The sequence below is a fragment of the Mastacembelus armatus genome, chromosome 4, assembly GCF_900324485.2.
Source record: "Mastacembelus armatus chromosome 4, fMasArm1.2, whole genome shotgun sequence".
Lineage (NCBI taxonomy): Eukaryota > Metazoa > Chordata > Actinopteri > Synbranchiformes > Mastacembelidae > Mastacembelus > Mastacembelus armatus.
Genome location: NC_046636.1, coordinates 20054469 through 20070958, shown reverse-complemented (window position 1 = coordinate 20070958; position 16490 = coordinate 20054469). Strand labels below are relative to the sequence as shown.

The 16490-nt window shown below is 39.9% G+C and overlaps 1 protein-coding gene and 1 long non-coding RNA gene across 8 annotated transcripts; one reads left to right on the top strand and one right to left on the bottom strand.

The window, feature by feature from the left end:
- Positions 1 to 234: 234 nt before the first annotated feature.
- On the top strand, positions 235 to 13726 carry LOC113129110 (uncharacterized). 4 transcript variants are annotated; one of them, XR_003295579.2, is made up of 4 exons: positions 235 to 272; positions 951 to 1109; positions 11182 to 11362; positions 12516 to 13726. It is a non-coding gene; the product is annotated as an uncharacterized LOC113129110 (long non-coding RNA). The 4 variants fall into 4 exon arrangements; XR_003295578.2 differs by having other exon boundaries at positions 248 to 598; positions 951 to 1076; XR_003295577.2 differs by having other exon boundaries at positions 248 to 598.
- On the bottom strand, positions 3117 to 14507 carry LOC113129109 (sex comb on midleg-like protein 2). Of its 4 annotated transcripts, none has more exons than XM_033325139.1 (14): positions 14377 to 14507; positions 13659 to 13733; positions 13164 to 13234; positions 12478 to 12712; positions 11547 to 11635; positions 11194 to 11437; positions 8717 to 8982; positions 8521 to 8614; positions 8207 to 8410; positions 6971 to 7132; positions 6320 to 6448; positions 5090 to 5311; positions 4765 to 4922; positions 3117 to 4650 (listed from the first exon to the last, which is right to left on the bottom strand). In XM_033325139.1, exons 1-14 carry the CDS (start codon positions 14396 to 14398, stop codon positions 4525 to 4527), a joined length of 2097 nt encoding a protein of 698 aa, XP_033181030.1. In that variant the 5' UTR covers positions 14399 to 14507; the 3' UTR covers positions 3117 to 4524. The 4 variants fall into 4 exon arrangements, with proteins under 4 accessions (XP_033181030.1, XP_033181031.1, XP_033181032.1 ...); XM_033325140.1 differs by having other exon boundaries at positions 4765 to 4919; XM_033325141.1 differs by having other exon boundaries at positions 5090 to 5308.
- Between the last annotated feature and the right edge of the window lie 1983 nt (positions 14508 to 16490).

Sequence of the window (16490 nt, the reverse complement as noted above, 5' to 3'; positions counted from 1 at the left end):
CAACTATATGTTGTCTTGTCCCGTTAGCTAATGTTTGTGATAGCAGTCAGAGCTAGTTGGCTGAGCGTTGGCGTTTCATCCGTTCAGAGCTGCCAACTCTCACGCGTTTGATCGGCTTCACACGCTCTCACGCCACACCCCCGATTCTAACGTTACCTTCCTTGATTCGTCGTGTTTGTATCACGTGGTAATAGCCATGCGCCTTCAGCCCGGAAGAAAACAACAAATCACCTCCGGCCCTCCGTCACTCACGTCGCAGCTTAGATGTCCCAGTATGTATATTTGGAGTATTTTATGCTCTTAAACTTTAAACAACGTTTAATATTCCATTTTGTGTGTATTGTCATAAGGCTTTTCGAGCACTTATTTGGAGGTTTGAGCGCTTAAGGAAATGAATAAAAATGTTTTTGTTGTATAGTAGGATGGTGAATCGTCGTGTATGTAGGAAACTTTTAGTTGGCCCCACCAAATCTCACTCCAAGGTTTTTGGAAAAGTTGTCAGCCCTGTCCTTGGTTTCACTATCCCACATTTTGAAGTGTCCCCTTGGGCAAGACACTGAACCTCAAGTTGCTCCTGGTGGCTTCGGTGTATGAGCGTGTGAGTACACTTGAGTAGAAAAGCATTATACAAGTGTAAGACCATTTAGTAGCTAAACTACCTGTGTGTCCAGTTTGCTTCCTTACTAGTTTGATTAACTAGATAAACGATGTGGCTGTGGTGTTAGCTAACTCGCAGCAGCAGAACCGAGTACCACTGTCTGGAACCAGAAGGATCTAAAAACAAAAACCCAAATTTGCAAACACCGTGGGATTATTTGGACTGAAGCATAACATGCTTTGCTAATGCTATGCTAGGTTAGTTTAGCTAATGTAGACAGCGAACATGTGCTTGCTGTTAGCCTGCTGTGTTTGCTGTTCGTTTGACATTTTTTATTTACTGTATATACTAGCTAGACAAGATGTAAGTGCGGCTGCGCGGGCTAAGGTGGCTGTTCCAATGCACGTCTACAACCACCCCCACCCCCGACTGAGATGGTATCTTCCAGCTTCTGATTGGCTGAACACACCTGATCCAGGTAATCAACAGTGGAGATTAGGACCCAAAACAGGTACTGTTAAACTTTGACTGTGAAAAATAAACTTTTTCAGTGAAAACACAATCGGAACTGAAAAATAAAACACTGGCAATGAAACATTTGTGCTAAAAAGAAAAACTTAAGAATTAATACTGAAAGTATTGACAATCTTCTGATTTTCAGTCGATATCTGTTTTTTAATGCCAAAGTTACGTTTTTCAGTTTCATATTTCTGTCACTGTCCTGCGCAGGGCAGGGCTCTGATAGGGCTAAGGGACATGGTTCCATTTAAACTATGGTTTATTGTTATCTCATCACAGAGACATTATTACCTTTGCTGCATGCTGTGACATGGAATTACATTTCGCAGGAGCTTTTTGTGAGAGGAAATGTAGACTGAAAAAATGAAAGCAGGAGAATTCAAACAATACTTGTAATGTTAGAAAAGGATGGTGCAATGTAAGGTAGTGCTCAATAGTACATTGGATTTGTGTGTGTGTTTGCGTGTGCACGCGTGTGTGAGGCCATGGTCAGGACAGGTGCTGAGGAGTCATCCATCCATCCATTTTCTATACCCGCTTATTCCTTAACCAGGGTCACAGGGATCTGCTGGAGCGTATCCCAGCTCTCTTTGGGTGGAAGCCAGGGGTACACCCTGGACAGGTCAGCTGAGGAGTCAGTCTCTGGGGAAAAAACTGTTCCCCGTGTGTGTGTGTGTGTGTGTGTGTGTGTGTGTGTCTGTGCGTGTGCGCGTGTGTGGGGTTCACTGTCCTGTACAATGCTGCTGGTTCTGCGGGTGCAGCTCTTGTGAAAGGTGTCCTGAATATGGGCTGTGACTATACAGCAGTCCTGACCCTCTCTTCACACCCGAACCGCGCTGAGACTCAGCCTGTAAACAGACTCTGGATGGAGCCTGTGTATGTGGTGGTGAGACGGTTTTTCGGAAGGTTCGCTCGCTTCAGACGACGCAAGGGTAGATGTCTGTCGCCTATGTTATTGTGGATGATGTCACACGAGGGGGGTGTGGTGTCCGTGGTTCGCCTTTAGTCCACCACGATGTCTTTGCATTTGGCAACAGACTCCAGTTGTTAGAGCCGCACCGGGTCACCACCACAGCTGTGAAAGGAAGTCGTAGGTCCAGTTACACAGGGGCACACTGAAGCCAAGCAGGCTCATTGCTCAGTCGGCCTTTGCGGGATGGAGGCGATAAAGGCAGAGCTGAAGTCGATAAACAGCATCTTAACACAGACTGTACTTTCCGTCCACATGTCTCGGCGCTGGTTGAGGAGTAATGCAAACTGATAAGCGTCATGTGCGGTGGTAGGGCTGGATGTAATGTGTCTGTGGAGGTCTTTGTCTGGAGACAGCTCGATCAAAGCGATTCATGATATTTGTCGTCAGTGCTACTGGGTGACAGTCCAGGTTGCAGCCTCAAACCCAGAGGGGACCATAGTGTGACGCTCAGATGTTGAGACAAAAACAAAAGAGAACATCTGTCGCTGTCATCGGCCTGCAGGCTGTTTGTAATCAGTCACAGAGACGATCCCGAGTCTCACCTGTTTCACAGAACCGATGCTGTGTTTTCTGTGGGCGTGTGTTACTCCTTTCTAACTCTCAGCTCTTAGTTCATCTGCTTTGAGGGCGCACAACTGTGCTGCTAGCCAGGGTCTGTGGTTGGAATGAAATTTACCATCCTCCAATTAAAAAATGTAGTTCATGTAGGTGAGATCCCATGACATGACTACAAGTCCTTATGTGTTGTCTGTATCGTTCACAATAAGGCACGATAAGCTCCTGCAGTCTGTGCGTCTTTGGTGCTTACACTGCATCTACAGTGGGGGTCAATTCCCTACAGGTAGGCCATGTCTGAATGCAGCTAATTGATTGTAATCAGTAAGAACACATGCAAAGCTTTTCATATTGGAGGATTTATATATAAAAAAAAGAACAAGCAGAAAATACACAACATCATAAAGACATATTGTTTATCTGGTGTGACATAATGGACAAGTAACTTTGCAACACATATTTTTCAAGTACTTTTAAGAAGATGCAGTTAGAGGGAAATCAACAGCACTTCGATCCTGTGTTGAATATTATATGGCACAAGTCTTTTAAAGAAAGTAATAACAGGAAAATTCTGTTAAGTATATTATAAACGGTACGCTACAAAAGCTTGTACTAACCAAGACCACATAAACCTGAGAAATGTCATACGTAAAGCAAGGAAGAGTCTAATACTGGGAGTATATGAACTAAAAGCATCGGATTAGGTATTAAAAAGCAGAATGGAATCCACTGTGAAATATTCACCCCGTCCCACTTTATCTTCACATTTCTAACTTATGTATATGATTTCCTTAAAATATTAAAGTTTCTACAAAATGTACATTCTGTTGCTGATATTCATGGTTAAACCCATAAAACTGTACACATCTGTTTTCATTACTAACAGTGATTGTAACGGTCAGAAGTGACAACACTGAGGTCGCAGGCAGACCAGCGAGCTTACATGACCACGGCTGATATATTTAAAAAAAAAAAAAAAAAAAACACATCAAAACTAAACATAAAAAGCCCTTAAAAGTCATATTTGCAATTCCTTAACAATCTGTTCACTGAAATTGATGCATCCAAATATCTGAAAGCTTAGGATGCCGAAGGTTTAACGTAGCTTAGAACTGCATGGAGACCAGTAAGAGGCAACAAGAGGGCCTGCTAAGACACAATAATACGTCATGCCACGTAGCAGGTGGTGATCCTGCGCTATGCTTGTGGAAAAGGTGAGGTTCAATTCATGACACTGACAACGTTCAAGCCAATGAAAACATCTGTCTAGCACTGTGAGGAATAAGTGGAATGCATTGACGTTAGCATTCTTCGGGCAGGCAGAGATACCCAAACTCTAGGCATACACGTGAAGAGTGAAAACAGCTTTACAACAGCACAGACGAAAGAGGATCCAAATTCTTTTAAAAGAGCAATGGGGAAGAACATCAGATGTTTTTTTCATTCAGTATACCAACACTTAACTGGAAATTCAATGATAATAAAAACATTATATAAGAAGAAACATTCTCCATCTTTGGGGATCCAAAACCAGGATCAAAAGATTTCATCTCCATAAGAAAAAAAAAAAGTGTCCACGTTGTAATGTAAACACTACAGGGATTGTTTTCCTTTGGGATTCATAAAGTCAGTCGTCTCTGTTAGACTTGAACAGGTTTTTGTTCACCAATGAGGGGATGAGGTAATGTGTCAGCACTGCACAGCAAACTTTCTCCACTCTGGATGTTGGGGTGAACTTTTAACATCCTTTCTGTCCCTTGAGGTGGAGTTGAGAATGTCACGGAGCCCCTGTGTGCCCCGTAAGTCTGTGTCCAAACGCTGGCTCTTTCAGGGCTTATTGCTCATGGGTGCGGCAAGGACAGCACTGTCCTGGCTCCGGTTACAGTTTCCCTTGTTTCAGCCTCTCTATGTGGTGGCATAACTTCAGTGCAGGCCCTAGTTTTAGACCCATGTATTTCATGATCATGTCGCTTCTTAGCAACATCAGGGCTTTTCCATCAATCTCCTGTGGAAGCAAATGATAGGATTGATTATATTACAAAAATAAATATCTACACTAACCAAAGCAACAACAAAAAAAAAGCTTGGGGTCTTTTTTTTTTTTTTTAAGCTAACTTACATGCTTTCTGAATAATTCAGCATGTGGAGCTAATGCTGTGGGGTCAGCATCCCTCACAAACTGCATCACCTCTTCGATCGACCAAGAGGAGGGGTTTTTACTGGACAGACTTTCTCGGTCAGACCCTAGAGCCTCAGGACCTGTGGTGGAGCTGGCTGCTGCCAGAGCAGACAATGAGCACAGGAAGCAGAAGTGAGTGTCTATGTATTGTATTTGTATTTTGGGGGTAAAATGAGAAGAGAAGTACAGTATTATATTTATAATAACAAAATGACATGAACAAGACAAAACAAATTCAATTGACTTCTCTAGATTCTTTCTGTACCTTCAACTCGTCTGAGAGGCTGTGAGGAGCTGAGCTCTGTGGGGTTAGAGGAGAGGCGGCGCATGGGTGTGCTGTTGCCAGGATGGTAGAGGCTGCTGGCCTGAGAGTGGTAGTCTGAGGAACTCCGCACGGTTTGAGGTCGAGGGGTCATGGAGTTGGAGGCTGAGTCCATGTAGCGCTGCTCTTTCATGAGGCCGTTCTCCTCATGAGGCAGGGTCTCTGCTGGAGAGAGGAAAACACAAGCGCTATTCAAAAGTTGCTCTTTAAGTGCTATTTACCTTAGAGAATCACCATATATGCTGCTTTGTTTTCATGTAGTTAATACAGATTAAATCTGATAAATAGCAACTTCAATCACAGTAGAGCAAATAAATTGTAGAGATGGGCCTATCCACTTTTTTTTATTAGTTTACAATCCACACCTGCAGATACTGATACTGATTCGGACACAGCTCGAGCTGTTTCTAATTGAATTTTTATCATTATTGTTGTTTGTATTGTGCTTAAAGTTACTTCATCAGGATAAAATAAACCATACACCACTTCTTATTGAAGTACTGTATTCAGTGCTAACATGTTCTAGCTAACTGTGATGACACTGGGTTGTATATTTTGGATTACCGTCTCTGAAATGTATTTTTAAATACATGGTTATCAAGTACAATGAAGTCAGGCAACTTCTGTAATTGCTTTAGTTAGCTGCGTTGTAATGTTATTGTACAACGCAACTGTAGCTTCGCCCCTCAGCTTCAACATTAATCATCAAAAAGGCCTTGATTTTTTTTTTTTTTTTCAATGTTTTGTAAGTAAAAACCAGTTTTTTGGAGTTATTCTCAACATTAACTTCCATTTGTATTCAGCAGTGATTGCATGTGCACCAGTTGTCCAAATCTTTTAGAAGTAGCATACAGTGATGAGGTAGACCTACCTAGCTCTACTAACAGAAAGATTTTTACTTAGCTAGAAATGTAGTAGAAATATCACATACCAGAATTTGAATGATGGTGCATGTTTCTTAATGTTTGAGGCTGTGACTGTTGCAAGAGAACATGCTATCATATGTTTTGGTTTCATTTTTGCTTTGTTGTTATCTGATTTGCAGTTTTTGTTGCTGTTATTCCAACGACGGATTGGATAAATATTAATGCAAAATAAAAAAAAGGGGAATTTAGTTAAGAAATTATGATTGAAGAGCATTGCAAGCATGGAAATGTGCAAAGGGAGCTGTACCTTCTGAAGGGTGGGCTTCAGTACGTAAATGTTTAGGAGACAGAGGGGCTGCATATGGTGGAGAGACTCCAGAGAGACTCCGCTTACTACCCCGAACCAGGGATGGGGTGTCCAGTGCCTCTTCTTTTACTGGAACACAGAAAAGGGGAAAACTGACCATTAACAGAGTAGTGTATGAGTACTGCAACTGCAACTTTATTTGTTTAGCACTTTAAAAACAACTGAGGTTGACCAAAATGCTGTACAAGATAAAAACAAAATAAAACAGGAGAAAAAGCAACACCATAAACCATAGCTGAGTACCATTTGTACATACACATTACAGAACAAAACAATGATAAACAGGTACATTACTAAGAGGAAGTAGTTAGAAAAAATTTAAAAACAACATAGTTCTAAAAATAAAAACATATTCTTTTTCTCCCATAGAAGACAAAAAAAAAACACTTGAAGATGATGGTCAATAAGGACACTGGTCAGAGTCTACATATGATGAGTTAAGCGTGGTAAGAATTAAGCAACAACGGAAGAGGTTGAATAAGAAATTGGGCTGTATAGGGGAAAAAAAAATTCAACATATTCAACACATTACCTAACAGCCTTTCCCTGATGAAGCAGAGGTGAATTACCTGTTGAAAATATAGTATTTACCTGACTTAGTCCTGTCATATGCAGTGTAGTGGCTGAACGGTTGGCTGCTGAACAGGTTGTCACATTGCAGGTGACGACACATTGTCTCCAAGAAGCGTAACACAAAGGAAGCACTAGAAGCTGAAGGTAGTTTGACCACACGAACTCCACCATCTGTTCTCACTGTAATGAAGAAGAGGTGTTTTAACTGTATGGGCTTTTTAATTTTCTGATTGTGATTTTCATTTGAATGATCTGATATCAACGTAAAAAATCCCAAGTTTAAATTTTGCAGTTGCATCTATTCTCAGTAAATATGCATAAGAATGTACAGTACTTTGTTGTAAGTGGTTCAGATTGGGCTGCTTGAGGTGTAATGTGTCGGCTTTGTGGAATCGAATAAATTACAGTGTGCACAAAATGTGTAAATGGTAACACAGAAGACGGCTGCTGCATTATCTGCCATGAGTCATGACAACCTTATCTAGTGAATACTGTTACGGTGTATGGTTTACAGGAATGTCGTGACTCTCAATGACTCTGGCTATCTGACTGATCACATCTACAGAATGAGAGGGAGAGATTAAAAAAGGCTCTGCACAGAGCTCTGTTTGTGTTAGTTGATATGATATTATCTCTGGCCATGAGATGTGAGGCCAAGTCAGTGTGTGGATTGTGCGTTATTCAGTGCATCCCTGCTAAGGAGTTAACACTGGCTATAGCCATCTGTATGAGTAGATGAGACTGGTGTCTTATCGACACAAACAGCTCAACTGAATAAGTGAGCAGACTGTCCTGTCTGTGAATGTCTGGATCTAAGCATCTGGTACTGTTTGTGTAGCACTATGAAATCAAATTCCATTTTATATGAGTGGTGCAGATTTTTTTATTCTTGCCAAACTGTCTTGCATATAAGCTTAAAAATATATAGATGTATAATTCACATAGAAAAGGAATCCTTGCTACAGATTTCTAACTGGGAAATGTTATTTACAGTTAACCTGTAATGTGCACATTATTTATATATTTTCACCAAAATAATAGTGTTGCTCACTTGTTAAAATATAAAATTTTGAGAAGAGTAACAGTGGTATTTATCTGATGAAGCTAATTGATTCTGGACTTTCTGAATCAAAATCTACTCATATCTGGAGATCTAATGTCACTTATATCCATCTATTAATTAGTGTTTTAGTATTTTGATACTTTTAACAGTGCAATAACAAATCAGAACAGGTATTATGTATGCCTTGTTACCTCTGACAACCTCTCCTCCCCCTGAATGTGTCTGCAGAGCACTGAGCAGGACTTTAGGCTGGTATGCACAATCTATACATGACTGGACCACCTGCTGGAGCACCGCATTTACTGGCCCTGGGCCAAAGTGGTCTGGCAGATGCTGCATCTGCTTCCTGTCCAGGTGGGGGCCACAGTTTCCATGCTTATTCACATACACACACACTGAAACAATACGAGAAACACAACAAACCAATGACATTCTAATGACAGCTCTGATTTAGTGCAGAAAGTAAAAATAATGTTATGGGAAGTAACGGACACTTAATGCTTACCTGTTGAAACCACAGAGTTATGGCTGGGAGGACTTTCTTGTGAAACCTGGATACTGGGCAGTGGTGCTGGACTCTGGAGAATCTTGGACTTTCTCTGAAAAACACAGTCATTTCCATACACATTTTTAGAATGAGATATTATAACTTTAAGCATTGTTTAAATATCAGAGTTTGGGTGTGTTCAGTAGGGTCTGACCTTGCTTCCAGGCTTGGGGCCTCTCTTTTTGTGGGGCCGGGGTACAAGCTGCGTGTTTTCAGGTACTGTTCCATTTTGGGCAGCTGCTGCTTCTGCCACAGCTTTAAGCAAAGCAATGGTCTCACTCTTGGGCCGACGGCCTCTTACCCCCTTCCTGACAGGTAAAGGGGGCAGAGGGTTGGGGAGTCTGTAGGAGGACGGCATGGAGCGTCTGCTAGGTTTGGAGGGTGACACGGGGAGTATCTGGAGGTTTTTTGGCAGGTTAACTGTAATAGCAACATAAAAGAAAAAGTTACAATATGTCCTTGACAAAAATACAAATATTGAATATTATATCATGACATTGAAATTGTGTAGGGAATTTTCAAGTATAAAAGATGCCACCTTTTGTTTCACCACAGACATGCAGGTGACCCCTGAGTGAACTCAACAAAGACCTTTTGATGTGTCACATGACACTGTTTTGTATTTCCTCAGGGAGACACAGGGTGCAGAAAAAAAAACAGGCAGTCACAGGGGCTTACTAATTGGATTCTGATCAATATACATTCACCTGTATACATGTTGTGTAAATGTGATTTACAAGGGTGAACTCAGTTGCTCAATGGTTATAAAGCCCTGATACAGCCTGGTAGGGGAAGTGCTCCAATTTATGTCATACAGTTCAATTACTTTTATTTTACTTTCTGCATAACCATGCATTGAACTGTCAACAGCATCAGTATTTCAGCTATGTTACAACAGCAGTCTGTAGTTAACAGTCTGCTGTTTTGTAAAGACTGCTTGCCTCACTTCTTAGATACTTCTAATGTAAAGAATTACAACACTAACCCAAGATTTATTTCCTGCTTTTTCCTCCTCAGTAAATTGTTTACTTAGTAAATTGATAATTTCTCAAATTAAAGATTATATAAATATATAGAAAAATATTAAAATAATACTGAACATCACACACAACCCTTACATTCAGAGAATCCAAACACTGTCTTTAATCTTTAAAAAGCTAAATTATTATTTCAGCCCTTATATTGAGAATGGAAGTAATGTGAATACTGGTTCTCTCTAAAAATACAAAATCATTGGCAAGAACAGAAACAGAGCAGAATTGTAAGACACTTAAAATTACACTAACACACACCCACACAAAACAACAGCTCGTAAATATTTTTGTTTCTGTATGTACTTAGGATTTCCTAACAATTCCCACACATGCAGTAGAGAGCCAACTAAAAAATGCAGCATAAACCCTACACAAAGCTGGGTTACTTAGACTGATCAGTGATCAGCCATGGATGGGCAAGAATTAGAGAAAAGAGTACTAGGGAAACTGTAATTTTCATATGCCCTCCCAAACTTTGAGACTTCATACACAAGCAGTTAAAAATACACATACCTGCCACTCTCCTTTCAACATCTTATGCATAAGCCTGGTTGTGCAAATGTTAAGAGTTGAGGCTAAGCAGCTTTTATTTAAACATAATCCTTCCATGTAAACAGGTATGATGTAAAGAACATAAATCCTCCTTCCTACACCCCTCCCCCCCCAAAAAAAGTCCACAAGAGCACACACCGACAGGACTCCAGTGTGTCTGCAGAGTTTCATGTGTCTTATACGCTGTTGGCTGAGTGCTTAACACTCCTGATTCTGACCACACTGATTCTAAACGTTACTGCTGTTGATCAAGAAGACGAGGTTGAAAACACCACATAAAGACTTGTCACTAAGCAACCCAACTTTCTGGAGCGGTGCAGCCACTATGAGGACGGCAAAAATAAATCCATATTTAATCAGAGCAATTTGTGTGTGAAAAAACATGTTATGGAAAAGAGCTTAGGAAAGTTTTACTTATAGGGAACTACCAATTTCTGAAACTTGGGTTTTGACTGCAGGAGCCTGCCCCATGCCCAAGCACCACTAACTTTCCACAATTAAATACAGTTAATACATCTTAAACCATACAGTTTGGTTTAAAGTTTAGTAGCAATGATAAGTCTAAACATTCCCCTAACACTTGATATCTTTAAGACTTTATTTATCACTTGAACAACTAACGTACCAAAACTACCAACACCAACAGCAGTCATGACAAATTCCTGCGTGACTTTTGGAACCACAACCACTAGACCATGTACTGCAACTCTATGTGAAGTCCCCTTCAAATACGGAAATATGGCCATTCCATGTACAAATATGTATTATTACAGATCACTATATCAAGAGGCTGAATTCATGCTTTCTTTTAGTAAACGTTAAGCACCTGTTAAAGATTGTGTTTTGTATATTTTACTCTGCCAGAATAAGCAACAAGACCTGATGATTAATGCTAATCATATTTATATTTTTCTAGCTGGGGTGCAATCTGCCAGCTGTGGAAAGGCCACTGCAACTAAATAAGTGTGAAGGCAACATTGATTACAGAACCTGTGACCCCACTGTATGTGCAAACTTGTGCTGCCACCTACAGGATAACACTCACCGCTGTTACCCGGGGGCTGGAGGCTGTGTTTAGTGAGGGAGCACCAGCCCACGGGGAAGATGTCCCGGGAGTCGTACTTGCACCAGTAATCAAAGGCACCCCGCCACCCATCGAACATGATAAAGACCTCATCGCCCCTCACTTCTCCAATGGTGGCAGGGCAGATTAGGTAAGGGTTCTTCTTGTCCACAGCCTCTAGCTTCATGCCTGGTTTAAAGCTGTTCTGCGGGGGGCTCGGAGGTTCCTGAAAATGTATGCAATACCCTCATTGCAACAACTCTCAATTACACACATGATCAATATAATGGTGCCAGTTTGAATAAATTACAAAAGTTTTATGAATCAAAACATACCTTCTTAAAGGCGGTTGCTGGGGCCATCTCAGCTCCATTTAAAGTTCTCAGTAGAAACATGGGCCATGAGGATGCATTCATCCGAAATCCTGTTAGAAAACATAAAAATAAGATTAGTCAATTCAGAACAAATTTTACTAACCTTATTAACTTTACTTTTAAATTAACACACACACTGTGTTAACATGCACACAGTATTACAGTAAAAAAAAAACTTTATTTTCAGGTGGCAGTACTATCAACAATACAGTGCTCTCAAGACTGTAGTGCCTATTAAGTAAAAAAAAAAACTTTTGTTTTGTGCATTTGCAAATGACCTCTTAAATATTTTTAATCAATGAACATCTATATACACACTTTTCTCCTAAACCTTTAAACACACACATCTAAAAGCTTGTCAGCTGGCTGAAATGTGATTTTCAAAAGCAGCTGCTCAGAGTTCAAAGCTTCTTACAGCTGTTCTGCAGATGCTGAACACTACACTGAGCACAACAGATAAGAGCTCAAGCACATTTAATACAACAATGGACTCAAAAGGTTATTACCTTGTTACTCAGATTATTCCAGATTTATTACTAGGATAAAAAAAATATTTGTGCCAACTTCCCATTAACTTCAGTATCTTTCAGAAAATTCAAATAACACAGATGATAATAATGGATTTTAATGCCCACAGGGAAATAGTTTCCCTTGCACACAAGACAGTTTCTACAATATCTTTAAAACAGTTGTTTTCAGTTCAGTTTTATTTGTCCACTATTTCTTACTCTATTTCTGATGACCTTTTATGACCCTGCCTTTGTGTCTCTGCAGATACCAACTACCTACACAGAACAAGATTTGCCATGGCAGGGCCTTTGTTCCGTGTTATAGAGACTCACAACTAAGCAATAACAATGTGCCCTCATCCCTCCTCCCCTGACTTTCTTACCCAGTGGTGGCTGCAGCATGTCTCCATTCTTTTCACAGGTGCCAATAGGCTGGATATCAGAGGAATCTACCAGCCTCCAGAAGTCATTGCTGTTATCACTCCCATCCAGACGGAGACGCAGACGGACCCCCGTTAAACCCATCACTGTGGCAATACAAACTGAGGTGGAATTGCGTGGGTCATGGGCTTCAAGCTTCATTCCCACCTTGAAGTCGTTGGAGGGTGGGACTCTAGCCTGCAGACATTAGGACCATGGCATAAGTGCTAAAACACTGAGCCTGCTAAAATACACTAGTTACAGCAGAGAGGTTGGCATCGCATTCAGATTTATAATTGTAAAATTTTAGAGTTATGGGACAAATCAAGTTTACTAGAACCAATTTACACACCCAGCTCAAAAACCCAGCTGCTCCAGTAACAAGGCAGACTTACACACATATCTGGAGTATTAATTTAAAACTACTCTGATTTGCTAGTTGTTGTCAATAAATATGACAAAACATCCCACTTTGAGTTTAGACAGTCTATAGTATCCCAAAAGAAAACAAAAGAACAATAGATTTAAAATAGCACAATGATCTATGTCTACAATACCCTAAAAGAGCACTTAAATTTACATTGAAGACTAAGACTAAGTTCATTTTCATGCAAATGGTCCTAGGTAAAATTGAGTGAAAAGGGCATACCTGACGGAAACAGCTAGGTGGAGCTGGTATAGATGATGTTTCTTTTAGATATTCTTCCCAGCTGAAAGTATCTAAAAAGAAATCATAAAAGATAATACTTTGATCTGTATATATTTGTTAAATGCAAACTATTGATTCCAAAGTCCAAACAATATACTTGCCACATATGCCACAACATTGCCTGCTCCCTGTCAGGGAACTGCTAGATTACACTGTAATTCCACCAGTGTTCGCCAGACAATTGATTTTCATTATATCATTATCATGTTTTTCTTCTAAGTAATACATGAGTTTTAGCCTTTTATAAAGTCTAAAAATCTAAGAGAAAACTGGTTGTCAGGCCAATGCCAGGAGCGCACAGAGCAAACTTTGGAAATGCTAAATTTGGCTCTCTGTGTTGTGATGACAGCTCTTCTTGTTCAACAAACGTAATCTAATGGAAGGGGACTTGGAAATCAAAAGAAATTCCATCACAAAATGGTGAAGAAATGTCACCTTTTGTTGATGCAGGGGTTGTACCTGTTGGTGAAATGGTTCTTCCAGGTTTCTCCTTCTTGCCATCTCTCTGGTCTAAAAATCATCCAGATGATACAAATGCAAATTGTTAAAGTTTAAAGCATCCATTGAATCACCTCTTCCCAGATAAAATTTTGTCACATTAGACAACGCAAAGAGCCTTTAAAAAAAAAACTCCATCCAACATATATTTGAAACACAGGGACTTAATGTAAGACAACAGTTCACAGTGAAATACTATACTATTAAAAGATGAAAACATTTAATTGACAAAATGCTTTCAGTAGCACAGTCATGACAACATAGCAAGCTTTATGTTGTCACATATTAAAGTTCCTACACATTAACTGCATAACCACACGTGTTTTCACTTACTGTGTTTCACCACAGCTCTGCTCAAAACTGTGTGAAAATGTACCATAATCATTTTACATATATTTTGAAGGCCTCAAAACAGCTTCCTCTGTAACTCTGCTAAGTGACAACAGAGTAAGTGAGAACACTTTTTAGGATAAGCAGGGTGTTTAATACAGAATAGTCAGGAAAAATCAAAATCAATCAAATGGCTACAGGGGTCTGGAAATCTGCAGCCAGCATCTTCAGGAGCATATTTGTTTCCTATATTATACAATGTTGCTTATAAAAACCTCCATACCCATGTTCACTGTCATTAGTAAGCATAGTATTGATTCCTTGCCTTTTAGTGGAGTTTTTCCCATGGTGACTGATGACCGATGGTGGCACTTCCACAAAGGTGACACTTAAGATGACAATCAAGTTCCTGGATATTCGCCCAGTATGCCCCTGTGACTGTGTAGTTATTATGCCCTAAAAATGTCACAGGTTAAAAAAAAAAAAAACATTCATTGGAATTGGGATCACTGCACACGCATACACAACAAATTGTTTTTAAAGATTTACTTCATTCATACAAGGTATAATCAAAATACTGTTTTTTTTTTTTAGCCTCACACTGTAAAACGATATTTGAGGAACTGTTCAGTAGTCAGCAATGTTTTTGTATATGATGATACTGTAGCTGTTTGTGACATGGCATGCAGGCAATCATGCTTAGTTTTATATACACTGTTCAGAACCTAAAGAATTTACAGTGGCATATGAAACACAGATTACTTCTCAACATTTAAGGAGCTGGAAAGATCTAATGTGTGGCATCTTTGCTTGAAAACAACTTAAGTGATCAATAACTCTCCTGATGATTATCACCTATGTATTTTAGAGACAGTACGGCGCAGCAACGTCTGTGTAGTAGCTTGGTATTCCAGTAATGGACACTCCCACGGAGACAGGAAAGCTGTAACAGGGTGGGTTATGATAGGCCTGTCCTGGGACAGCCCAGATGACAGTTTTTTAACTCTGTGTACATTCCCTTCGCATTTCCAAGTTTCAGTAAAATGCTACCACTGACAAATGTATAAGCGACACGTTGAATTATGTAAGAAGAAAACAAACGACATGTACGACCCCTGTGGGAAGATGGAAACCCCGACAGCGTGTAAAGTCGCCGTTTACAGTAAAAACAGAGGTTAATTCTTTAACGCTGGGGTCAAATTACCCAGGTTAGGTAACTATTGAAGTGAAGCTAACGTTAACATTCCCAGTATATGAACCAAATTCATGCCAACATTAACTTAATAAACATGTTGCCTTGTACCCGAAACAAAACGATTTGCAATAATTTCCAATGATTTTTCTCCCCAACTCAGACATAAACGTGCCCATCAACATTAACGGCTAGCTGGCTGTCACCTCTCATCAGCCTTTTAATGTTAACTTGGTTGGTAACAGCCAGTTAGCTAGCTAACTTAAATATCGAGCTCGGTATGATGTACTTTATAAATAACGTTACAATGAATCAGTCATTGTTTTTATTTTAAGTACCAGATCTTTGCTTTGTATCCAATGTGTAACATTATCGTTATACGGTTCCAGGTAATAGTCTGGGCCCAATGTTGACAACTGAGACTGCTTGATTTGCTAGCCTCCGCTACTGGCTAATAACTAGGTTGCTAACCTTAGCGTTAACGTTAACCCCCTGAGAGCAGTTTCTCCCATAATATCAAGGAGAATTACACGCAACTGGAGCCGTGCAGCTTCAGTCGATATTCTTTCGAAACTCTGTTTTATTTATTCTGAAGAAACAACTTACAAGTGCCGTCTTTTTTCGAGTGAAGATCCACTTTTCTCTATTCGTCAGCTGCCATTTTTTCACGAATGTAGTGTATGCTTACTCGCATGTAATTTATGCCGAAGATAGAATTGTACCAAGAGCAAAGACTAGCTACGCTCTGGAGATTCAGTACGTGTAGTTCAGTCGACCAATAAACTGTTTCGCTACTCGCACGCACAGCCAATCAAACAAAGGTTTACTAATTTTATCCAATCAGCGTTTGGACTACTTCAGCTGTATTTTGGGATTCCAGAAAGTACCACTAGTTGTGCATCTTCACTTTCTTCTATCTTTACACAGCGTTTCTCACGCAGCTCCTGCCAAGGTTTAAAACCTCAGGTTTGTTTGATATCTGAACAGAAATTGTCAGTAAATATAAGCAAAAAACATGAAAAATATCTTCCAGTATAGTCACTGAAACTCTGAGTGCCGACACACTCAGTGTAAAATAAAAGGTTTCTATTTGTGTGGGAGAAAACCTTACCAGTGAAATATATTATCAGAGCACTGTTTTTCATGAAAAAGAAATGGCTGTAAACAAAGAAGATTATAAAATCTTAAATAAATCCAAAAATTGATTGGAAATTAGGAGAATTCAGAATAAAAGTACATTGAAATGT

Coding starts and splice junctions, on each gene's coding strand:
- LOC113129109 (XM_033325139.1), bottom strand. CDS start 14,398: ATGGGAAAAACTCCACTAAAAG. Junction 8,983..11,193: donor CCAGCCCCCGGGTAACAGCG/GTGAGTGTTATC, acceptor TTGCTATTACAG/TTAACCTGCCAAAAAACCTC. Junction 8,411..8,520: donor TAACTCTGTGGTTTCAACAG/GTAAGCATTAAG, acceptor GTATTGTTTCAG/TGTGTGTGTATGTGAATAAG.